Below are 21032 nucleotides of genomic sequence, written 5' to 3' on the forward strand. Positions count from 1 at the left end.
CCCCGGGGCTTCAGGGGGCGAGGAGGCGGGGCCAGGCTGGGACTTCTTCCTGCGGGACAGACTGAGCTTCTGAGCCGCCCTGAAGACACACAGATTCAAAGAGTCAGAGTGAGAGTGACAAAGAGACAAAGAGACAAAGACACAGATGCAAAGAGTCAGAGAAGTGATGTTCACATCAGGCACGTGTTCCATCGTTAACTGTGTTGAGCTGTGAGGCAGCGACACTCCATAATGAGGCTGTAACATGTTTAACAGACTGGAACATGAAGACACCTCAGAGAGCTCAGCCTGATGTGACTGCTTTAAGATTCTGGAGTCTGTGTCGGTTTATGACCCGACATTAAAGTTAACTGGACCTCACAGCCTCATCTTCAGTGTGTCTTTATTTCTCCCGCTGGTTTGTTGTCATTTCCTTGATTGTTAAACTTCAGTCAGAAAAGACATAAATGTTAAAATGAATCGGGTCTCTGGAGGAAACAGGCATACTCACACTTCCTTCCAGTCCATTATCTCTGCCCAGTTCTTCTCGCTGAAGAGGAACCAGGTCCAAATGTGTTCTCGTCTTCACCATTCACCATCATAAATAAATTGAATCCAACAATACGTACAAATTAAATGTAAACGAGGGTCGTCTGATCAGCGAGGCTCAGAGATGAACATTCAACTCGATGGTGAAACATGACGGGTCAGCACCAGGAGCCAGACCTGATCCAGAAAAGTGGGTTAGAGATGAAGTTATATCCAGTAAAAAGACATCAGAGGATCAGAGCAGCTGTTTGATACAAAATCCACATCCTGTGTCAGGTGTCCCAGTCTGACCAGAACCAGTTTGTTCAGGAGAAATTTGTTCTTTTGGTCCACAAGACTTCTTCAACCGTCGTTAATCTGGTTTGTTTCCTGTGTTCAGAAACATCCTCGGACAATTTCCACAGTGCGTCTCGGTTTGTCAACGACTTGTCCAGCTGTCACATCCGGGTCAGAGGTTGTAGTGATTCTCACCAAACTCCTCAAAGATTTTCTCTAAAATATTCCAGCAGGTTTCATTCGTATGTCCAATGAGTTCACTCAGTGACCTCCATCACTAACCTCCATCATCATCTGTGGAGAGACTTCTGGGTGATTTCAGTCTCTGTCAAAGACTTCGAGAACTTTGGGAGTTTGTCCAGACTTTTCTTGGTTCGACTCATATCACTTCCACTTTAACGGATCGGTGTGTTCAATGTCGTTTTTAACAGAAACCAGAATTTGTTAATCACAAGAGGTCAAATTGTCCAGAGTTCTCCTGAAGTTATCAGTAAACTGTCTGTCCATCTCTCTCATCTGTCCTCTACTGATGTCGTCTTCATACATGACTGAACAGATCCCGAAGAGTTCAGTGAAGCACAGCGATGTCATTTCCATCCAAAGTCTTCAGGACATTTTAAGAAAGTCATCGCTGACACATCAGTGAACAGATGATTCGTGCTTCACGGTGACATCACAGTCAGCTGGAAGTTTGTGTTGAATCAGAGATCTGAGCTTCACCGTGCTGACCCACAAACACAACAGCTTTGAGCTTCTGGTGTCCATCATCCATCATTCATCATTGCTCCATCATCCCTCCATCCAGCTGCCTCCTCCAGTCAAACGCTGCGCCATATCTCCACCTGTAGACCTGAGGAATACTCTCCACCCGTCCTTCGTTCTGTCATTGTCCTTCACTTTCTTCTCTTCCTCATTCTCTCAGTGTTTCTTCCACTCGTTGTTTCCAGGTTTCCTCTCTTTCTCTTCTCTTTAACCTTTTCTTCTATCTTCACCGCCGTCTCTTTTATCTGCACCACATCTTTCTCTCACTAAACGCCTCTATTCTTTATTCTACCCTGAAATTTACCCCCTTTTCTATGATTTCTTTCATTCCTCCAGCTCTCTCTTCTCTCCTGTAGCGCCACAGTCTGTTCCTGCAGTATCGCAATGCCTTTCCTCTCCACCGCTTCCTCCTCCTCTTCCCTCCTCCTCCTCCACCCTCCTCCTCCCTCCTCCTCTTCCTCCTCTAACTCCAGGAGAGAGAGGGTGGGGGGATGAAGGGAAGCAGGATAAAGGATTAGAGGTAGAAATAAACGAATGAATGAGGAGGAGACTGGATTCCTGCCTCTCGCTGCTGTTGTTGCTGGGAAACACTGGCGATGCTCCAGCCGTCCGTCTGTCCGTCTGCCTTGTTCACCTTCCTCCTCCTCCTCCTCCTCCTCCCTCTCTCGCTCTCTTCACAACCCCACCTCCTCGTTGTGTCGACACACAGCAGCCGGGAAATACCCCCCCCCCCCCCCACACACACACACACACACACTTGACATGCTACATGAATACATGAATACTTCATGAGGTGACAGACACCCCCACTGCCCCCCCGCTACTGGACTTCAAAGACACTCAGCATGTTTGTGTGTGTGTGTGTGTGTGTGTGTGTGTGATGAAGATCAAACTGAAGATTAAAGATGTGATGATGATCAATAAACTCTTTCTGACTTTATATTGATGTTTTTATTTACAGTCCATGTGACAGAAACTGATGACATGATATTATTTAATATTATTCAGTACTATCAAAAATGTCATTTAATATTATTTAATAATATCATTCAATATTATTTGATGTTATTTGGTATCATTTTATATCATTGGTGGGTTGATCCGACTCAGCCTGCTTCATTATTTACCTCTGAGATGCTACCACGTAGCTTCACGTTGTCCCAGATTAACATCACACAGAGCAAACATCTGATATCAACTTCATCCTGTTGATCAGTCACACAAAGCTCTGTTCTCATTTTAAAAAAGAAAATCAATAAATCAGTGTGATTGGACAGAAGATGAGTGATTGGAGGAGCAGATCAATACTGCAGGATAAACCACACAGAAAGAGAAAGAGTCCCGAGCCGATTTATCAGCCAGGATCCACAGATCCATATCAGTCCAGTCCAGGTCGATACTCTGAACCAGACACCAGTGATCAATACGAGGTGAGCAGCCTGAGGGAATCTGTCAGAGTCTGCCTGCAGAGGTCCAGTCAGAAGAAACTGACTCCAGACCAGTTTACCTTTAATTATTAAATCATTCTGATTTATAAATATAATCTCATATTAAGGATTCATGATATGATTCTAAAATAACAAAGAGCCTCTGCAGATTAACTCAGTTTAAAACAGATTAACTCAAATTAACTCAAATTAACTCAGTTTAACTCAAAAACTAAAGGGAACTAAAGGAAACTGAAGGAAACTAAATGCTACCGCCTCTGTCACTGCAGTCACTTCCTCTCAGCTGCCGCCTCCGTCACAGGGTCACTTCCTGTCAGCTGCAGCCTCTGTCACAGGGTCACTTCCTCTCAGCTGCAGCCTCTGTCACAGGGTCACTTCCTCTCAGCTGCAGCCTCTGTCACTGCAGTCACTTCCTCTCAGCTGCTGCCTCCGTCACAGGGTCACTTCCTGTCAGCTGCAGCCTCTGTCACAGGGTCACTTTCTCTCAGCTGCAGCCTCTGTCACTGCAGTCACTTCCTCTCAGCTGCAGCCTCTGTCACTGCAGTCACTTCCTCTCAGCTGCAGCCTCTGTCACTGCAGTCACTTCCTCTCAGCTGCTGCCTCCGTCACAGGGTCACTTCCTCTCAGCTGCCGCCTCTGTCACTGCAGTCACTTCCTCTCAGCTGCAGCCTCTGTCACTGCAGTCACTTCCTCTCAGCTGCCGCCTCTGTCACAGGGTCACTTCCTCTCAGCTGCCGCCTCTGTCACTGCAGTCACTTCCTCTCAGCTGCAGCCTCTGTCACTGCAGTCACTTCCTCTCAGCTGCCGCCTCTGTCACTGCAGTCACTTCCTCTCAGCTGCAGCCTCCGTCACTGCAGTCACTTCCTCTCAGCTGCAGCCTCCGTCACTGCAGTCACTTCCTCTCAGCTGCAGCCTCCGTCACTGCAGTCACTTCCTGTCAGCTGCAGCCTCCGTCACAGGGTCACTTCCTCTCAGCTGCAGCCTCTGTCACAGGGTCACTTCCTGTCAGCTGCAGCCTCCGTCACAGGGTCACTTCCTCTCAGCTGCAGCCTCCATCACAGGGTCACTTCCTCTCAGCTGCAGCCTCTGTCACAGGGTCACTTCCTCTCAGCTGCAGCCTCCGTCACTGCAGTCACTTCCTGTCAGCTGCAGCCTCTGTCACAGGGTCACTTCCTGTCAGCTGCCGCCTCCGTCACTGCAGTCACTTCCTGTCAGCTGCAGCCTCCGTCACTGCAGTCACTTCCTGTCAGCTGCAGCCTCCGTCACTGCAGTCACTTCCTCTCAGCTGCAGCCTCCGTCACTGCAGTCACTTCCTCTCAGCTGCAGCCTCCGTCACAGGGTCACTTCCTGTCAGCTGCAGCCTCCGTCACAGGGTCACTTCCTCTCAGCTGCAGCCTCCGTCACAGGGTCACTTCCTCTCAGCTGCAGCCTCCGTCACTGCAGTCACTTCCTCTCAGCTGCAGCCTCTGTCACAGGGTCACTTCCTCTCAGCTGCAGCCTCTGTCACAGGGTCACTTCCTCTCAGCTGCAGCCTCTGTCACAGGGTCACTTCCTCTCAGCTGCAGCCTCTGTCACAGGGTCACTTCCTCTCAGCTGCAGCCTCTGTGACTGTAGTCACTTCCTCTCAGCTGCAGCCTCCGTCACTGCAGTCACTTCCTCTCTACCCCATCTCTACTGAACTAGGTAGTAAAGCTACAATGAACCCAAATCCTTCTTCTGCTCCACCTGCAGCTGTTGTGCTCATCATCAAAACCTTTCCAGGACTTTGACCAGCCAGCAGCCAGCAGCTCCCCACAAGCCAAACATATGTCACCAATCTGTTTCCTGTTTCTGGCTGTAATGTCTCCAACCTGACAAACATTAATGAAGACTTCATGTTCTTCACACTGACACACTGTATAAATATACATCTGTATCAATAAATCTCAAACCTGCAGCTGATCAATCAACAGAGACACTGTCCTGATCAGACTGATGGATCCAGTGCTGAACCTGAGCTGAGGTGTTTCCTCTGTCCTCAGTTTGCTCTCTAAATTCCTGCAGCAGCTCTGACTTGTGTTTCAGTGACATCAGACCCTGCATGGTAAATAAGCCTCCTGTTGGTGTTTGGATCCAGTTCCAGGTCATATTTTGGTGCATTGCTGCAGCTGAGAGCTTGTTCAGACTCTGATGCAGTGAGTCCGGCGGTTCACAGATTTAAGAGCGCAGCTCTTCACTCCAGGACGTCGATAACACAGATCGGGCCGGAAGCCAGGAATCCACTTTGGGCAACTCGAGCCTCCTCAGTGGGGCTGGATCTGATTCTGAGCTCATTTTAGTTTTTCAGTGCTGAAAATGTGACAGAGGTGAAACATACAGAGTGAAGATATGTTATAGATCTGAGCAGACAAGCTAATCACAGCGAAGAACAGCAACATATTAACACATGTACACAATTTAACCCTAACCCTAACCCTCCCTACAATCATTCTCAATGTTCCTGATCACACGGATGTCAAACAAAACATTCTGATGTCTTTTCCCTCTTCAATACGTTGAATCAGAATACAACTTTGTCAACATGCACAAAGTGGTTCTATGTCACGTGACCCGCTTGATCAGCTGATAGAAATCAGGTGACACCGGTACCATTCAGGCTGCTGTTCATTCAGTCTGCTGTTAAGGTTCATACTTATTGATTTATTTTTCTTTATAATTACTATTTGTTCTGTTTTGTTTCATCAATATTGTTTATTATAATCAAAATTTATTTTAATATCTGTGTTTTATTTCTTTATCATCTTTGATTCATATATCTATAGTTTTCAGCTCTCTTGGTCTAAATCCTCTGTTTTTCTAATATGTTATGTTGTTTTCAATCACTTTGTTTAAATGTAAGAAAAATTGTTTTTTGAGTCTCATCTGAACTCTGCAGATCCAGGACATCGTATTTTTTCCATTCTTGATCTGACAAGACCTCTCACTCCTCCTCCACCTTCAGACCCCCGTCACAAAGAGCCTGACGTGCTGGAGGACGTTTCCACAGAGAGGTCTCACTCTGTCCTCTGAATTATAGACGACTTCTTCTTCTTCTTCTTCTTCTTCTTCTTCTTCTTCTTCTTCTTCTTCTTCATGTGTCTGGTTGTGAGGGAGTTGAAGCTGATTGTGGTATGAGCGTCGTCGTGGGGAGTCTGGGGAGGAGGGTCTGACGGGTGACTCTGCCTCTATGGGGGTTTGTCACACACACACACACACACACACACACACACACACAGAGGATGGACGGGTTTATAGGTAAATGTGGGCCTGAACAGATTCTGATGGACTAAAGGTTTCACCAGTCACTATGTGCAAGTAGTGTTAGTAACTAGGAAAGTAATCACATTACTGTAACATGAGTAGTAATACAGCCCCAACCTGAGACAGGCTGGAATCTGATTGGTGGAGATGATGACATCATATAAACCGATGAACACATTTAAAAAGCTTCAGTCACATTAGAGACGTGGACGGCGTGTGTGTCTGTGGCTCAGGTCTCAGAGAGGATTGTGGGATGTCTCTGCAGAGAAACAGATGGAGCGAGTCATCGCCGGCTGCCATGTTGTAACAACCGCAGTGTTTTCATATCGTTTCATGTTGATGCCGTCGACTCCTGTTGAATCTCCAACTGTCGACTTCTCGCTGTCTGCTGGCAGGAAGCCTGAAGTCTGTCTGTGTCTCTGGCTTCAGTCCATCACTTCCTGCTGCCAGACTCGGAATCGGACTCGGGCTCAGCTCTGTGTTTTATTCAGCTTCCAACACGTTCTCATGTCTCAGTCACTGGAGTCTCTCCGTCTCCTTCTTCATTCATGTTTCTTAGTTTCTGTCAAAGGATTCTGGTGTTTGATCAAATTGTCCTCAGTTTTTAGACTTTAGACCAACAACCTGTCTTCAGCCTCACCATCAGGCTGGAACAGTCTGTAGTTCTACTGATCTCAGACCTGCCTTCATCCTGCAGCTTCAGCAGACGATGAACAAAAGAGAAAAATCATGTTTGACTAAGTTTAACAGCTACAGGAGCCTGGAAGGCCCAAAGGAAGAGAACAAGGTACCGTCATTAAAATGTCACCAGAACATCTGACTGATCAACACGTCCTCAGAACAAAGACTCCAGCACACAATCACCAGAACATCTGCAGTGATCAATAAAACCTAAAACTGGTTCAACGTCTGGTTTCTAGTTCAGTCTCAGAACATCAGAAAAGCTCCAAAACTATCAGAACCCTGAAGTGGGCTCACACAGAGTGTCTTCACTCAGTACAAAGTCAGTGTACAGATGCACATGTGCATCTGTTCAAGCAAATACATGACATGTAAAGCAGCTGTGGAGGAATCAGTGCTGATCCAGAACTTCTGGAGGAGTCAACACCTGAGTCAGATTCTGGTCCGGAGGATGAGGAGAGTCCAGATATTACTTTGAACTTGTGGGATTAAGAAGGTGATTTATCTTCACTCCTGTTTATCAGCCTGACTGCAGCAGTGACCCGGAGCTGAGCTCCAGGGTCGGGTCAGTGTTAGGTTTGTTCCTTCTGGGCTCCTGTAGGAACATGACGGAGATGAACCTGCACCGCCCGGAACCACTGCAGCACATCAGGAGGAGTGTGTGTGTGTGTGTGTGTGTGTGTGTGTGTGTGTGTGTGTGTGTGTGTGTGTGTGTGTGTGTGTGTGTGTGCCTCTCTGCTGCCTCCCCTCAGCCCTCAGCCTCTGACAGATGCATGCTGGGAAGTCTTTGAAGTGAATGATGGATAACAGTGATGTCTGGAAGCTTCAGGTCTGAGTTCACACAACTCACTTTATTATATCATTATATCATATTCAAACTGCTGCAGCAGGTGACAACTAACTTCTGACTCGTCCCTTTACCTGGGTCAGCACCAGAACTTAACGAGGTCTAGTCTGGGCTGAGAGTCTCCTCCTTCCAGGTTTTTGTGTATTCTGTTGACCAACCAGCTGACACGGGTGAAACCATGATGTCATTAAAACAGAAATATCAATTTAAGTCACATGTTATGAATGAATCAATACTTACAGTTATTTTGATTTCACTTCCTGTAAGACTGGTTCCGTTTTTATTCTCAGGACTGAACTTCCCCCTCAGAGTTTTATTGGACTGTAAGCGTCGTGGTGCAAGCTCTCTGACAGGAGTTTTGATTTAACTGCGTGCCGCCGTCCGTCCGTCACAGCTGAACATAAACTGAGGATTATTTGTTTATCAGACTCTGACAGCAGGCCAACGCTGCCTCCGTTCGATCTGTGACCGCCATCACTTATTCTGCGCAGATAAATCAAAGCGATCCTCCAGAACCCTGAAGGCCTCGTCGCTCGGCTGCTCTCTGACAGCTCCAACCGCTCACTCTGGATGAAAATAGTAAATCTGCCAATTACATTCTGCACAGAGGGAAAGTCTGCGTTTGACTTCTGAAGCATGTTCTCACAGCTGATCTTGTTTCAGGAAGGAAGGGATGAAATTATAAGAAACTTTTTTATTGATCCCAGAGGTTGCATGTTGTCCGCCGCCATTGTTGTTGTTGTTGTGAGACGTCGGGGGGTCAGAGGTCGGAGGCTAGAGGTCGAGGGGCGGGGTGATGGCGTCATCGTTTCGTAAAGTATGTGGATTCGCCATCAAAATGAAAACGGGAGGGCTGCATTTTCGGATTTCTCCACCCTGAGACCCGGTTTCAAAAAAGTATGTTTTCAGGCGCTGCGTTTTCAGGATCTGTGTGGACGGTCGGACAAAACTATGCAATACATGTGCATTTTCGCAAAAGAGCAAGAGCAAGTGTCGGTCCACGTTATGTCTTTTATTTTTTCGTTTACAGTTTTAACATTTTGTAACCTTATTGAAATAAGTAACAATATAAGTCTGAGGTGTGTTGCATTCACTGACCTGAGGTGTGTTGTGTTCACAGACCTGAGGTGTGTTGCATTCACAGACCTGAAGTGTGTTGCGCTCACTGACCTGAGGTGTGTTGCGTTCACTGACCTGAGGTGTGTTGCGTTCACTGACCTGATGAAGAAGGCGGCTGCACCTGACGGCGGCTGGCTGGTCTGGGTGGCGATGCTGTGAGCTGCTGGTTTGACATCCGGAGTCGAACGTTTCATCGTGAGGTAAACTCCCTCTGACGTCCCAGCCTGACAGACGACACACAAGTTCACATCTACACATTCTGTTACCAATCAATCAAACTGATCACACACCAGCAGGTCGGCTCCACTGACGTCATGCTGTAGAGACGAGGAGTAACTAAGAAGATGTGACAAGCTGAATTTATATTAAATTCGACAACAAATAGAGATGGTGTATATATAAATGTTTCCGTCTCTGTTTTCAGTGACGCAGCATGAATGTTATCGATTCACTGAATTAAATGATTCTGATCGGATCGACTCCTCCTGGTCCTGGTCCGGCTGCAACGCTGCAGCCGGAGAACATGGCCGCCTGCTGGTGGTTCGTTAGCTGGATGTCATTTAGTGGCAGGAGGAGGAAGCTCTGGATGAGGACCTCATTAACTAATTAACTCTGGTCATTAGCCCGCTCGCTGGCATCAAAACTTCCAGTTCTGCTCCATCACTGTTGGGCTGCTCGGTCCAAAACTGATGGCCGTTTCTGGCTCGCTGGAGCTAATGGCTAATCCTGCTGAGCAACGCTAATGACCAGAGAGCACTGAGGGTTTGATTAACTGATGGTTAATCTTTAATGCTATGTGATGTTTCAATATATTGTTGTTCATAATATCAAATCATGTTCAAACTCACAGAAATATAAAACTAACTGGACTGTGGTTCTGATCCACAAGGGTTATAAATCAGTTGTCTGCCCTCGTCAGGACACCGACTCCTTCCAATAATTTCTCCTGCTCCTCCTCCTCCTCTACTTCTTCTTCTCTGTTTTTCTGTCACTTCATCTCTGGGCTGAGATTGGTGGCCTGGTTACGGTGGATTACTGAGGTAACAGGAGGCGGTGAACAGGGAGTCCATTATTCAGCCGTTGGGCTGGACTCGCTCTGCCAGCTAACAGGATTACGGAGAGCTGCCTGCAGGACCGATCAGCAACCAGAGCCGAGCACCATGAAGATGAGACCCAGACGCTCTGTGCTGGTTCAGTTCTGTGGACTCAGTACTTCAGTGTTTCTGAAGGCAGCAACCAACAGAATGCCAGTTTGTTTGTCTCTGCTCAGTTTGGTGTTTGTTGTTCTGGGTTGAGTTCAGTTGATTCAGTGGATTCCGTTTATCTCTGTTAATCATGTTAAAGTGACTTCAGATATTCTTCGTTTGAGTTTGTTTGATGTTGTTTCAGCCTCAACATGGACTGAAAGTCATCTGAACCTGAACATCAGTGAGGTCAGTTATTAATGTGTGTGACTGGTGCAGTTTGTCCCTCCCTGCTCACCGTACTGTGCTGCTGGTGTTTAGGTCTGCAGCAGGACACCCTCCACAGCCCCTCCAGATAGGTCTGTGCATTCAGGGGGAGGGGCGTCACTGTGGCCAGCCCTTTGGCTCCGCCTCCTCCCAGGTAGGAGCTCTGGACGCCACCCCATCCCCATGGAACTCCACCCCCCTGCAACTCCTCATACGACCATCTCTGCTGCTTCAGCGGCAGCTCGTCGCCGCCCCAGCTGCCACATGAGGCCGGGCGGGTTGTGGCGGTGCTGGTATTCGGGGGGGGTAGTACACCGGGGATGGCGGGGCGGGGCGTCATCTCCCGGCCGATGCCGAGAGCACGCCGCAGAGCGAGGCGTCTCAGCTGGTGGAAGGAGGTGCCGCAGACATCGCAGCGAGCGTCGACAGGAGCATGGCGGCCACGACGAGGCAGATGGAGGCGCTGCAGCTTATCGAAGAGGAAGGAGGCGTAGGCCGGGTCCTGGAGGGGCAGAGAGGACAGGTCGGTCAGTTCAAAGTCTCTAAACATCCATGACACAAACACCCGACCTGCACGAAGCAACGAGGACAGAACTGTCAGAACCCCAGTTCTTCACTTCACCACACATTTATCTTTGACTTTACTGTGTTTTAATACTAAATGATCAGAACACTTCATCTCAGAATACTGTAGATCCAGTTACTATCAAACACTGTTCAAACAGAACCAGGATCCAGAGAGCGGGTCGAGCTGATGGCAGCGGCTCGTTTGAGTTACTGTTCATGAACCTGCTCGTCTGGATCAAGTTCCTGTCTCTCACAAAGGAGACTGAGATCAGTCAGGTTCATTTCTCATAATGTTCATTAAAGAACCAAATAAAGACTTAAACAACATAAAGAACAAACAGGTGAAGTGAAAAACCAGAGACGCACCTGAACATCTGTGTTATTAACACGATATCAATATTTCATTCTTTCTATTGTGGTTATTGTCAAAATTGTGACACTAATAGTTGAAATCAATCAATTTTTATTGTTTCAAATCTTTTAGGAGGCAGAAATTTATCAAACGGACGACAGAGGCACAAAAAATGTCATGATTCACCAGCTGCTCACACACACACACACACACACACACACACACACACACACACACACACACACACACACACACTGCTGCTGTGACCTGCTGCTCTGCTTTATTAATGACCCTCACACACTCTGATGTTTCACAGCCAATCACACGGCTGCAGCATCACTGGAGGGCGGGGCTAAAGCCTGCTGTCATCTCCTCCCGCCTGCTGCTAGATGTTCACAGAGTGAGTGAGACCTTTGACCTTTGACCTTCTGGGTCTGTGTCTGGTCAGCTGCAGGTCAGACAGCAGAGTTCAGATGAAAACATCATACCTCCACCACTGTCAGCAGTTTAGCTCTGAACAAACAAACAGCAGCTTGAGTTTTACTTACTAAATTCAGATGACATCATCACTTCACTTTACACACAGCTGGGCGATCAATTGGTAACACTGATTCATTCAAGTTTGTGGTTTAGGACGATTTAAAAAAATTAAGATCGCATTTCTCTTTAACTTGCTCCGCCGCCGCTCCTCATGGGCTCCTGTAGTTCACAGAACGCTCCGCCCCCCACAGAGAACCAGACACAACAACATGCAGCGAGCCAAGAGTTCAGAGTTTGTTCAAAGGCTGTTGGAACTAAAGGCAGCGGACCGACACATTTACCTCAGCCTCTCAGACAGACACACGTATCGCAGCAGGACACTTGTTGTTCACTATGAGATGAACAGACCCATCGGCCCACAAACACCTGCTGAAAATCATAAATCGAGTTTGCTGTGAAGAAATCTGCCATCACTAAACACATGCTGGATTGTTTAAAGGCAGAACACTTTGATTTGAGTTCAGATGAAACACGAATGCAGCAGCAGATCTGATCAGATCCTGATCCTGTTTGTTCTGAGACATCTGATCAACCACCTGACGGCCTGACTGTTCACACTGTCACAAGAACTGAAGGAGGAAAAACTGACCTGTAGACCAGCAGCTCAGAGCCTCAGAGTACAGAAGCTGCTTCAACACTCCACCAACTGACTGCAGAGCTGCAGTCTGCTGCAGCCTCTAAATCTCCTCTATTCAGACGTTCTGACAGCCGGGCCTCACAGCAGCTGAGCCCTGATCGTCTTCATGAGCTCAGTGAGACACAAACTAACTGAAGGTCGTGAGTCTGTGTGAACACTTCCTTCAATTGGGCCACTTCTAGACAAAAGGCCCAGTTTAGACCTGACATCAGCACCTCAGCTGATCTGACCACAGGTGGACCATTTGAAGTCCAGGTGTGACCAGATCACTCAGACCACATTCAGAGGTAGTCTGGACCGCAGGTGACCACATTCATTTAACAGTGAAGACAGAAGAACTGAACTTTTGTGAAGACATGGTCTGCTTCACTGAACCAGTAGCACAACATCACCAGACTCCCTTAACAAATGTAGTGATATTAAGAGTTGTTGAGATAAAACAAAATGTATAATGTTGTCAAACTCTGTCTCTGACTAATTCTTCATTATTTGGACCTTCAGGTAAATTCAGCAGCTGTTCTGCATGAACTTCTTTCTGTCTTTGAGTAGAAACATGGAGTTTATGTGTCTCACTGATTTATATTTACATGTAAGGGCATTTATCGGGCGCTCCTGTCAGAAATGAGTTGCATTAATTCACACAGTGATGGTGCCGACCAGCACACCAGGACCAGTTTTGGTTCAGTATCTTGCCCAAGGACCCCTCTACATGAGGACCAGGTAAATTGAACCAGCAACCCTCCAATAACAAGATGCTGACTCAACCCCTGAGCCACATTCACCCAGTGATGGACAAGTTTGTTTCATACAGAGCAGGAAGCAACATCACACCAGGTGAATGCATCTGGACGGCTCTGAATCTCCTGCAGGCTGCTCATTTATTGTGCTGGACTGAAGGCAGTCTGATTTAAATCTGCAGTACTGAGTCAGTACCAGGGTTCTGCTGTGTGGAGGCTGAGGTTCACTGAGCCCAGTCACTGTTGATCAGTGTGATGTCAGCTGACAGTCTGACCTCCACTGACGGACGCGAGCACTAATTCAAGAGGACAGAAACAGTAATGAAGTGTCCTGCAGCTCATCACCGTCTGAATTAACTCGTTAACAACGTTCAGGTTTCATCATCGACAGGAGACGACGCAGCAGCGTGTGACTGACGGGAGGCTCCGGCTCTGCACAGTGACCAGATGAATAAATGTAAAATAACAGAATGTGAACAATAACAACACACAGACCGTTTGACTTAATGTAAATCAGACATGAAGAGAAGAGAAACTGTCCAGAGATCAGCTGTGAAACACAAACAACTGTAAATCTCCACATGAACGCTTTCACACTACGTGGATTCTGAATATTAAATCACATGAGAGCGTTTTACACTATTTACAAACAAAATAATGTCACATGTGAAACTTTCCTTGAATATGAAAACAGTCTTATAGGCTTATTATTATAAACATGTGAATGAAATTTTAACATGTAAAAAAAGTCGCGTCAGAAAGTATCAATAATTACATATTTTTACCTTTTCACATGTAAAATATAAAATCATGTGAAGTTATTTAGTTTTTACACATTCAGACCTTTCAAATGTGATTTTGATGAAAATGAATTGAGACTTTTATGATTTTAGAAACAAGAAGTTATTCTTTATATCATGTTGAAGGACAACATGATTATTATGTGTGATGAATCAAAATTCAAAGATGATTTTCTTTTTGTCTTCTCCCTAAACTTTATGAACTTTCCTCTGGTCTGGTATTATCCCCACATACATAGCAGCAGCAGAAACTGAATGAATCTCGTCTCGAATGAATAATGTCGTGTAAACTGAAATAAACAAGTGGCGCGTCGTCACTGTCGACTCTCCTCCTTTAGTAAACAGGGACGAGAGAACACGACATATTCAACATGTTCTCACGTCTCAAAACATAGAACTGAGCTCAGAGATGATTCACTGGTGATTAATGAAATAATTAGAGCCGAGAGAGGCGACGCAGTTTTACCTTCAGCAACAAACACCTTGAAAGAGTCATTAGCATTTGGACCCGTCTCACAGCCAGAGAGAGAGATCAGTGTGTTGATTAATACAACTGTTGAGTGAGAAAATCAGTTCTCCTGGTGCAGAATGAATCTCTGTGCAGCAAGATGCGAGTTCTGTCTTGTGTGTTCTGACTTTAACCAGGTGTTTCTGTGTGTGAACACAGAGTGGAAGACGAGACTCAACCTGAACAAACATGAAACGTTCAGGCTGAACTTTAGAAACAAACAATTATAAAAGAGTCTGAGTGGTAGAAAGTTCTGAGTGATTCTACTGGTCTGAGGTCCTGAGACAGACGGTCCTGTGAGGTTTCTGTCCTCATTATTAAGATCAAAGAGAAGTGAAGCGGCTGCGGGCCTGCGGGTCTGAACCGAAGCCGAGCGGCTGCGGGCCTGCAGGTGAAACAGACTCAGTGTTTAATCTGAGAGCAGTCAGCGTCCTCTGAGGCTCCTGTCACCACTAAACCGGTCCCCAGGGCCCACACTGGCCCCGGTGAGCCAAGAGGAGGCAGAAGAGGACAGAGGTTACTGTGAACTGTCCCTTTAATGAGACCACAGTGTGAACACTTCACTGAGTCTTTGTGTTTCAACATGTAAGATGGAACTAATGGATGGTTCTTGTGGAACTCATAAATGTAAAAAGTTACTGTGATCGATCAGAAGTCCATGTATCTGTAAGGAGCGGCAGTCTGTCCTCTCCTCTCTGCAGATCTGAGGACGTCTCTCTGTGCTCTGTTAAAGCCTACAGGCTCCTCTGAGCTCCTCTGATGCTCATTAGCATAGCGAGGAGTGACTCTGTGATCTGGACTCGTCGTCTCCTGAGCGCTCGGTGGCCATGTTGAAGGTGATATGTGGTGACAGAGGTGATGAAGAAGGAGGATGAGGAGCTGAGTGAAGGAGACGACTGCACAGAGTAATTACATCCTTCAGTAAACTCAGTGAGAGAAGAGCTCTGAGGCTTCAGCTCGTCCACACAGAGGAGGAACATGTTCAACTGTGGCATCCCGCCAATCAGTACGCCTTACCACAGGTGAGCTAATGATGTCACTGAGTGAATAACAAGTGAGCCGATTGTGTCTGTAGATGGAAGTAAATCTAAAAAGAGTCTTTACAAAGATGTAACTACAGTTTTTACAGTGAAAAAATAAGGCTGACCTTAAAACAGCTGTTTTTAGAATGTAGTTTGGTTAAGCAACTTGTGTGAACTGAGCTGAGCTGCTTCTGATGATGATGAAGTCACGTCTTCACCTCCTCTCAGCTCGTGACTGCAGAGACTTGAATCAGTTACAGAAGAAGTAATCAGATACTTTACTTCAGTGTAAGTACTAATACCACACTGTGGAAATACTCCTTCCTGTCTTCACAGCAGTCAACAATGAAGCACATGATCTATGTTCAGTGTGATGACGTCTGACTGTGAGGATCATTTTAATCATTACATCACACACTGTTGTTGTAACTACAGTGACCATTTGATCTGCAACAAGTCTCGTCTGATGGAAATAATACAATCGAACATCGTCCTGTGTGTGTGAGGTGTCAGGTCTGACTCTGTATGAAAACATGTTTCTTTCAGCTCATTTGGATCATTAACATCAGTAAAACTCATTAAAACATGTATTATGTATTAATGACCTCACAGATGTGTTATATTTGACTGTGAGAGTCAAGCAGACACCAACAAATCCACCTGAGGACACAGAATCAGCTCAACACTCAAGGAACCAGGTGAGTCCAGGATCTGAGTCCAGGATCTGAGTCCAGCTTCAGTCCCCAAGCTGTGATAATCACATCTCCTCCCCCTCCTCCTGACACTCAGCACTTCCTGTAGGACGTCCAATCGTTCGTCACGGTGACAAGCTCATGAAGTCACCTCTCTGCTGACCAAGCAGGTCCTCAGGGCTTTTACTGCAGCGGGACCTTCACTTCCTGCCGAAGTGACCTTGAGTCCAGCTTCTATTAACACCTCAACCAATCAGCAGGCAGAGGTGAGGCGAGTCCCTGCAGTACCACTCATGTCCAGCAGAGGCTGCTGCGATCAAACTGACTGAACATCTGATGTTATGACAACAAGAGCAAAACTTAATTACATAAGTTACATAAAACCAGACATGATGAGTTCAAGTAGCACACGAGTCACTTTCATGTTAAACTGTGTCACACTTTAAAGGACAGGCACGTGAATTATCATGAACCTGTTCATGTGTGATGATCAGTGAACGTGTTAACAGACTTCAGGCAGCAGCAGCTGAGGTGTGTCAGCCACTGTGAGTATTAATGATGTCATGTCTTCTTCTCAGGTATTAATCTGAGCACACGTGACTCAGATGTGATGCTGAAAGCTTTCTTCTCATTATGTTTCGTCTCTTTTGACTTCCTTCCTGTCTCTGACTCTCTCCTAAGGTCACGGCCACAGACGACCAGATGAAGCGTCAGGTCGATGAGACGTGACCATTTCTCTGGTTAAACGTTGTTGGAAACGTGTGTGGGACACAACTGAACAACTTGAAGAACAAAGGTCAAGTTGTTTTACATTTTAATGATGAAATATTAACCCTAACCCTAATCTAACGACAAATCTGACTTTGAAGGTTCAGGAAAATTAAGTAATTCATAATATTAACAACCTTTAATTAATTGGGAACAAATCTGTTTGGTGTGTTCCGCTGTGTTGGAAGCTTTCAGAGCTGCTCAGATGTTGTCTGCTGCGATTCAACATGTGAAGTCCAAGGAGGAGGGCTGTCGGCCGTCTGAGCCATTGAATTCTCTGATTGGCGGTGTGCTACCGAATCAGCACGGTGTGTGGGAGGGGTGGAATACTTTGTGTGCTTTGGTTTTCTACGCGCTCCGTTCTGTCATTTCTTGTTTTCATGTTTTGGAGCGCTGGCATGAGACTAGTTGTTATTATGTCCGTTCAGGACAAATTAATCTGTGTTTGTTTGGTAATACCTTGCTGGATGTTTAGTCTGGAGTTTTTGTCTGAAATAGTTAAAGGTCCCATATAAAAAAAACAGGTTTTCTCTGGTCACTACATATATAAGCTGGTCCTCCCTGGTCCTCACAGCGCTCCTACAGGCTGTTCAGATTCAGCTCCTGTCGTTACGTAACGAGGGAGTCATAATCATAGGCCGGCCTCCTCTGAGCACTGATAGGAGATATCCGAGAGGGGGGTGTTCATCCCTGGGGTGAAGTTCGGTGTGTCCAGCGGTGAGACAGCAGAGTTTCACAATGTCGTCGCTCAAAGCTAGACATGCAAATAGCTCTGCTGTTGGTTGTCAAACTCATCATTACCGCCTATATTCTGTCCCAGCTACAGAACAACAGAAGAGACAGTGGTGGCATTTCATATTTTAAGACAACGTGCCGGCTGCAGTTTGTGTTAGCTTGTGTGCGTGCTCTAACCACTTCACATCAGACCCCTTCAGTAACAAGGGTCAGTACAAAGCTGACTTTGCCTCAACACTGATCCTAGTAAAAGGATCAGTCCAAACTATACCGGACCCAGCAAACTGCTTCGGTCCGCTAAGCAATGGAGTTTGAAGCGAGTTTAATCAATTTAGTCAATGATATTACGATGCAGCTTGGTTGTCACAGTAAAAAGTCTGGAAACGTGCAGACTGGAGACAGAGACGATGTGAACAGTGTCCAAGAGTTTGGAGACTGAGTTGGAGACAAACACAGCTTTCCCATTAGCTTCATGGTAGCAAATGTAACAACATATACAAACAAACTAACTTCATTCAGACACACTAACCATTCTGAAAATTCCTGCTGCAGCCACAGTGTCCGTACTTCTTTCAGGTCCCATTGTGGGTCAAACTGATATGGCTGAACGAAAAAATTTCCACAGCCATAGCGATACATATATACATCCACCGTAAACATTAGCGCATGCTACTGCTAATGCAAGGGGCATCCTCTCCTTGAGAGTGACAGCAGGCAAGGCTCTCCAAGTAGGCGTGGACAGACGGAGCTCATTAGCATTTAAAGGTGCAGGCACAGAAACAGACTGCTCTGAATGGAGCTCTGTAGAGCGACTTTTAGACAGATGAAATTCAGGACCACAGATGGGTTTGGGGCAATACATATCGAATACAGAGCGGTTGGACCTCTGACAGCTGTGTGAAATTGATGAAAAACAGTATACTATGGGACCTTTAAGTTTTGTTTTGATTGAAAGTAAAGAGAGTTGCATGCATAAACCTCTTGTCCAGTGTCGTTAACACTAGAGCCACCAGCTTATTGCATCTCGCACCAGCGCAGAACGTACGTGCTACTGTGGAGCTGGCAACATGTCGAAGCTGTGAGTTTACTGCAGCTTTTCTGCCGAACGGGTCAGACAAGAGGCAACAGAGTGGTCTGATAAGGCAGATGGATGTCTGGCGGTGTGTCAGGGCCCTTAGAGTTCAGCCAGCGATCCACTTTCATCTCTGCCCTTACTAACATTCATCTCAAAGAAGAAGAAGAAGAAGAAGAAGAAGAAGAAAGAAACAGTTTCAGCAAGTGTCTCTGATTCTTTTGGCACCGGAGCAGTAACTCCTTCACTTTGTATAGTTGCAATCAAAATGAACTTTTAATGAATGTAACGATCACGAAGTGATCAATAACGTTGATATTAAAATGAACATCTGATATCAGGTGAAGTGGACGGTGTGTGCAGTTGATCCACAGGTGAATAATGATGGTGAGGTGATTGACAGCAGCTTTACTCCCCTATACATTATATTTGTATTAAACATCCTGTGTGACACTTTTATTAAATATTTCTTATGTTATAGATTGTTCAACTGTTTCATACTGTGTGTTTGACTCATCTGTCATTTTAATGTCTTATGTTCTTATGTGTGTTGAGTTCTGTTGGGTTCTGTTCTGTTCTATAAACGCCTCCTACTTCTGCAAACAGGTTGGAGCCAGTTTCCTTCACTGTAGGTGAAACTGTAGTTAGCGTAGCACAGTTAGCATCTCTAATTGACTAGAAATGTAAGAATATTAAAATGTAAAACAATTTGCACTGTAACTTGTGAGTAATCTATGAACTAAGTACTTTTTAACGTTTACTTGAGTACAGATCTTCAGTCTTGAAGCGCTGAATAAAATCAGGACGAGAGAAACTGTGTCGGGATTCAAACTTGCAATTCCTCGACCAGAGGAGACAGAACTGTTCTGACAAGTGTGTGTGTGTGTGTGTGAGTGTGTGCAGCAGAGTGAAGAATAACAGAGAGAGAGAGAGAGAGTTAAGGCCCTACATGAAGCTCTCTCGCCCCGCCAGAGCTGCAGAGCTGACAGTGAAGCTCAGCGTCAAGCTAACGTCTCTGAACACGTCTGAACAGAGAAGTTAGCTTCACTGACTGTGAGATTCATCCAGAGCTGCTCTGTGTGCTCACACTTAAGACAATCATAAAGACACAATCATAGATACACAATCATAGATACACAATCATAAATGCACAACTCAACACATGGATGGTCAGTATACGACTTCACCTCTGGAGGCAGCAGACGTCCTCTCAACAACCAGAAACTGATGAGAGAAACACGTTTCAGCTGATCGCTTGAAAGAAACACTTTTTAAAATGAAACCTTACAGTTCATATTTTATGAGTTTACATTCAGAGGTTGGAGGTAACAAATTAGAAGTTAGTAACTGTCCTTCAGGAGATCTTTCATGTATTTTACTCTGAGTCTCTGTGTGACTTCTTCTCTCTACACCTGAACTTTCTCCTCCTCTCAGCTTCAGAACAGCCTTGTTACTTTAGTTTGATGCATCTGAGGTGAATTCTGGATTCTTGTTGTTTCCCAACATCAGCAGACTGATGTGGACCAATCAGACACAGCGAGACAAAGATGTAAAAGAAGTAAGAAGCCGTAAACAGACAGAGAGGGAGGCTGGAATGTGGAGAAAAGGCGTGTTAGTGTCTCGTATCTGCAGAGAGTTTCTGATTTTCTCTCTTTGTTGCTGCTCGAGACGCTTTACCAACCCAACATGTGTCTATTTGACGTCCTGGGAATGAGACTCAACAATCAACTGTCTTTGTGGTGCGTTCAGGAACAGCTGGGACAAATCCTACTGATTCTACCTTTAACTTTAATAGTAATGAATTCTATTAATATGACGTGAGCTTCAGTTAGCTTTGAGCACAAATGTCCTTCAGAGGGAGACTTTTTGACTACCCTTAAGTTATTGATGTAATCACACACACACACACACACACACACACAGTGAATGAAAGTGTCAGATGAAGGTCGTCCTCTGAGCCACATCATGTCTAGACTGAAGGTCTGTAATGGGGCAGAGCTGGAACTGTAAACTCTACACAACAGTTGTTTGTCAGTTGTATCAAAGTGATCACACCATCAGAAGATCAATACATCGAGCTGAATTCACCGAGAGGCAGAAAGCAGCTTCGTACCAGAGATACAGAGTCCAATCAGCAGCCGTCCTGTCAGAATCGGCTGTCCTGTAGAGTCTCAGAGGGTGAGCAGCAGTTTCTGAACCACCTTTCAGGAG

At 45.8% G+C, this 21032-nt stretch overlaps 1 protein-coding gene across 2 annotated transcripts in view; it reads right to left on the reverse strand.

Annotated features, from left to right (window-relative positions):
- The window catches only part of LOC119012731 (kinesin-like protein KIF26A), a 36348-nt gene extending 25867 nt beyond the window's left edge, over positions 1–10481 (reverse strand). The window contains exons 1-3 of one of the 2 annotated variants that reach the window (XM_037086810.1): positions 10423–10481; positions 9040–9164; positions 1–79 (exon numbers count right to left, since the gene is read on the reverse strand). In XM_037086810.1, the coding sequence (XP_036942705.1) occupies positions 1–79; positions 9040–9134 (174 nt within the window). In that variant the 5' untranslated portion in view covers positions 9135–9164; positions 10423–10481. Of the gene's footprint in view, positions 80–490; positions 1943–9039; positions 9165–10422 lie in introns of those variants that run through there. The other variant, XM_037086811.1, reaches the window with a different exon arrangement.
- Positions 10482–21032: the final 10551 nt, after the last annotated feature.

The sequence above is a fragment of the Acanthopagrus latus genome, chromosome 22 (genome assembly GCF_904848185.1).
Source record: "Acanthopagrus latus isolate v.2019 chromosome 22, fAcaLat1.1, whole genome shotgun sequence".
Lineage (NCBI taxonomy): Eukaryota > Metazoa > Chordata > Actinopteri > Spariformes > Sparidae > Acanthopagrus > Acanthopagrus latus.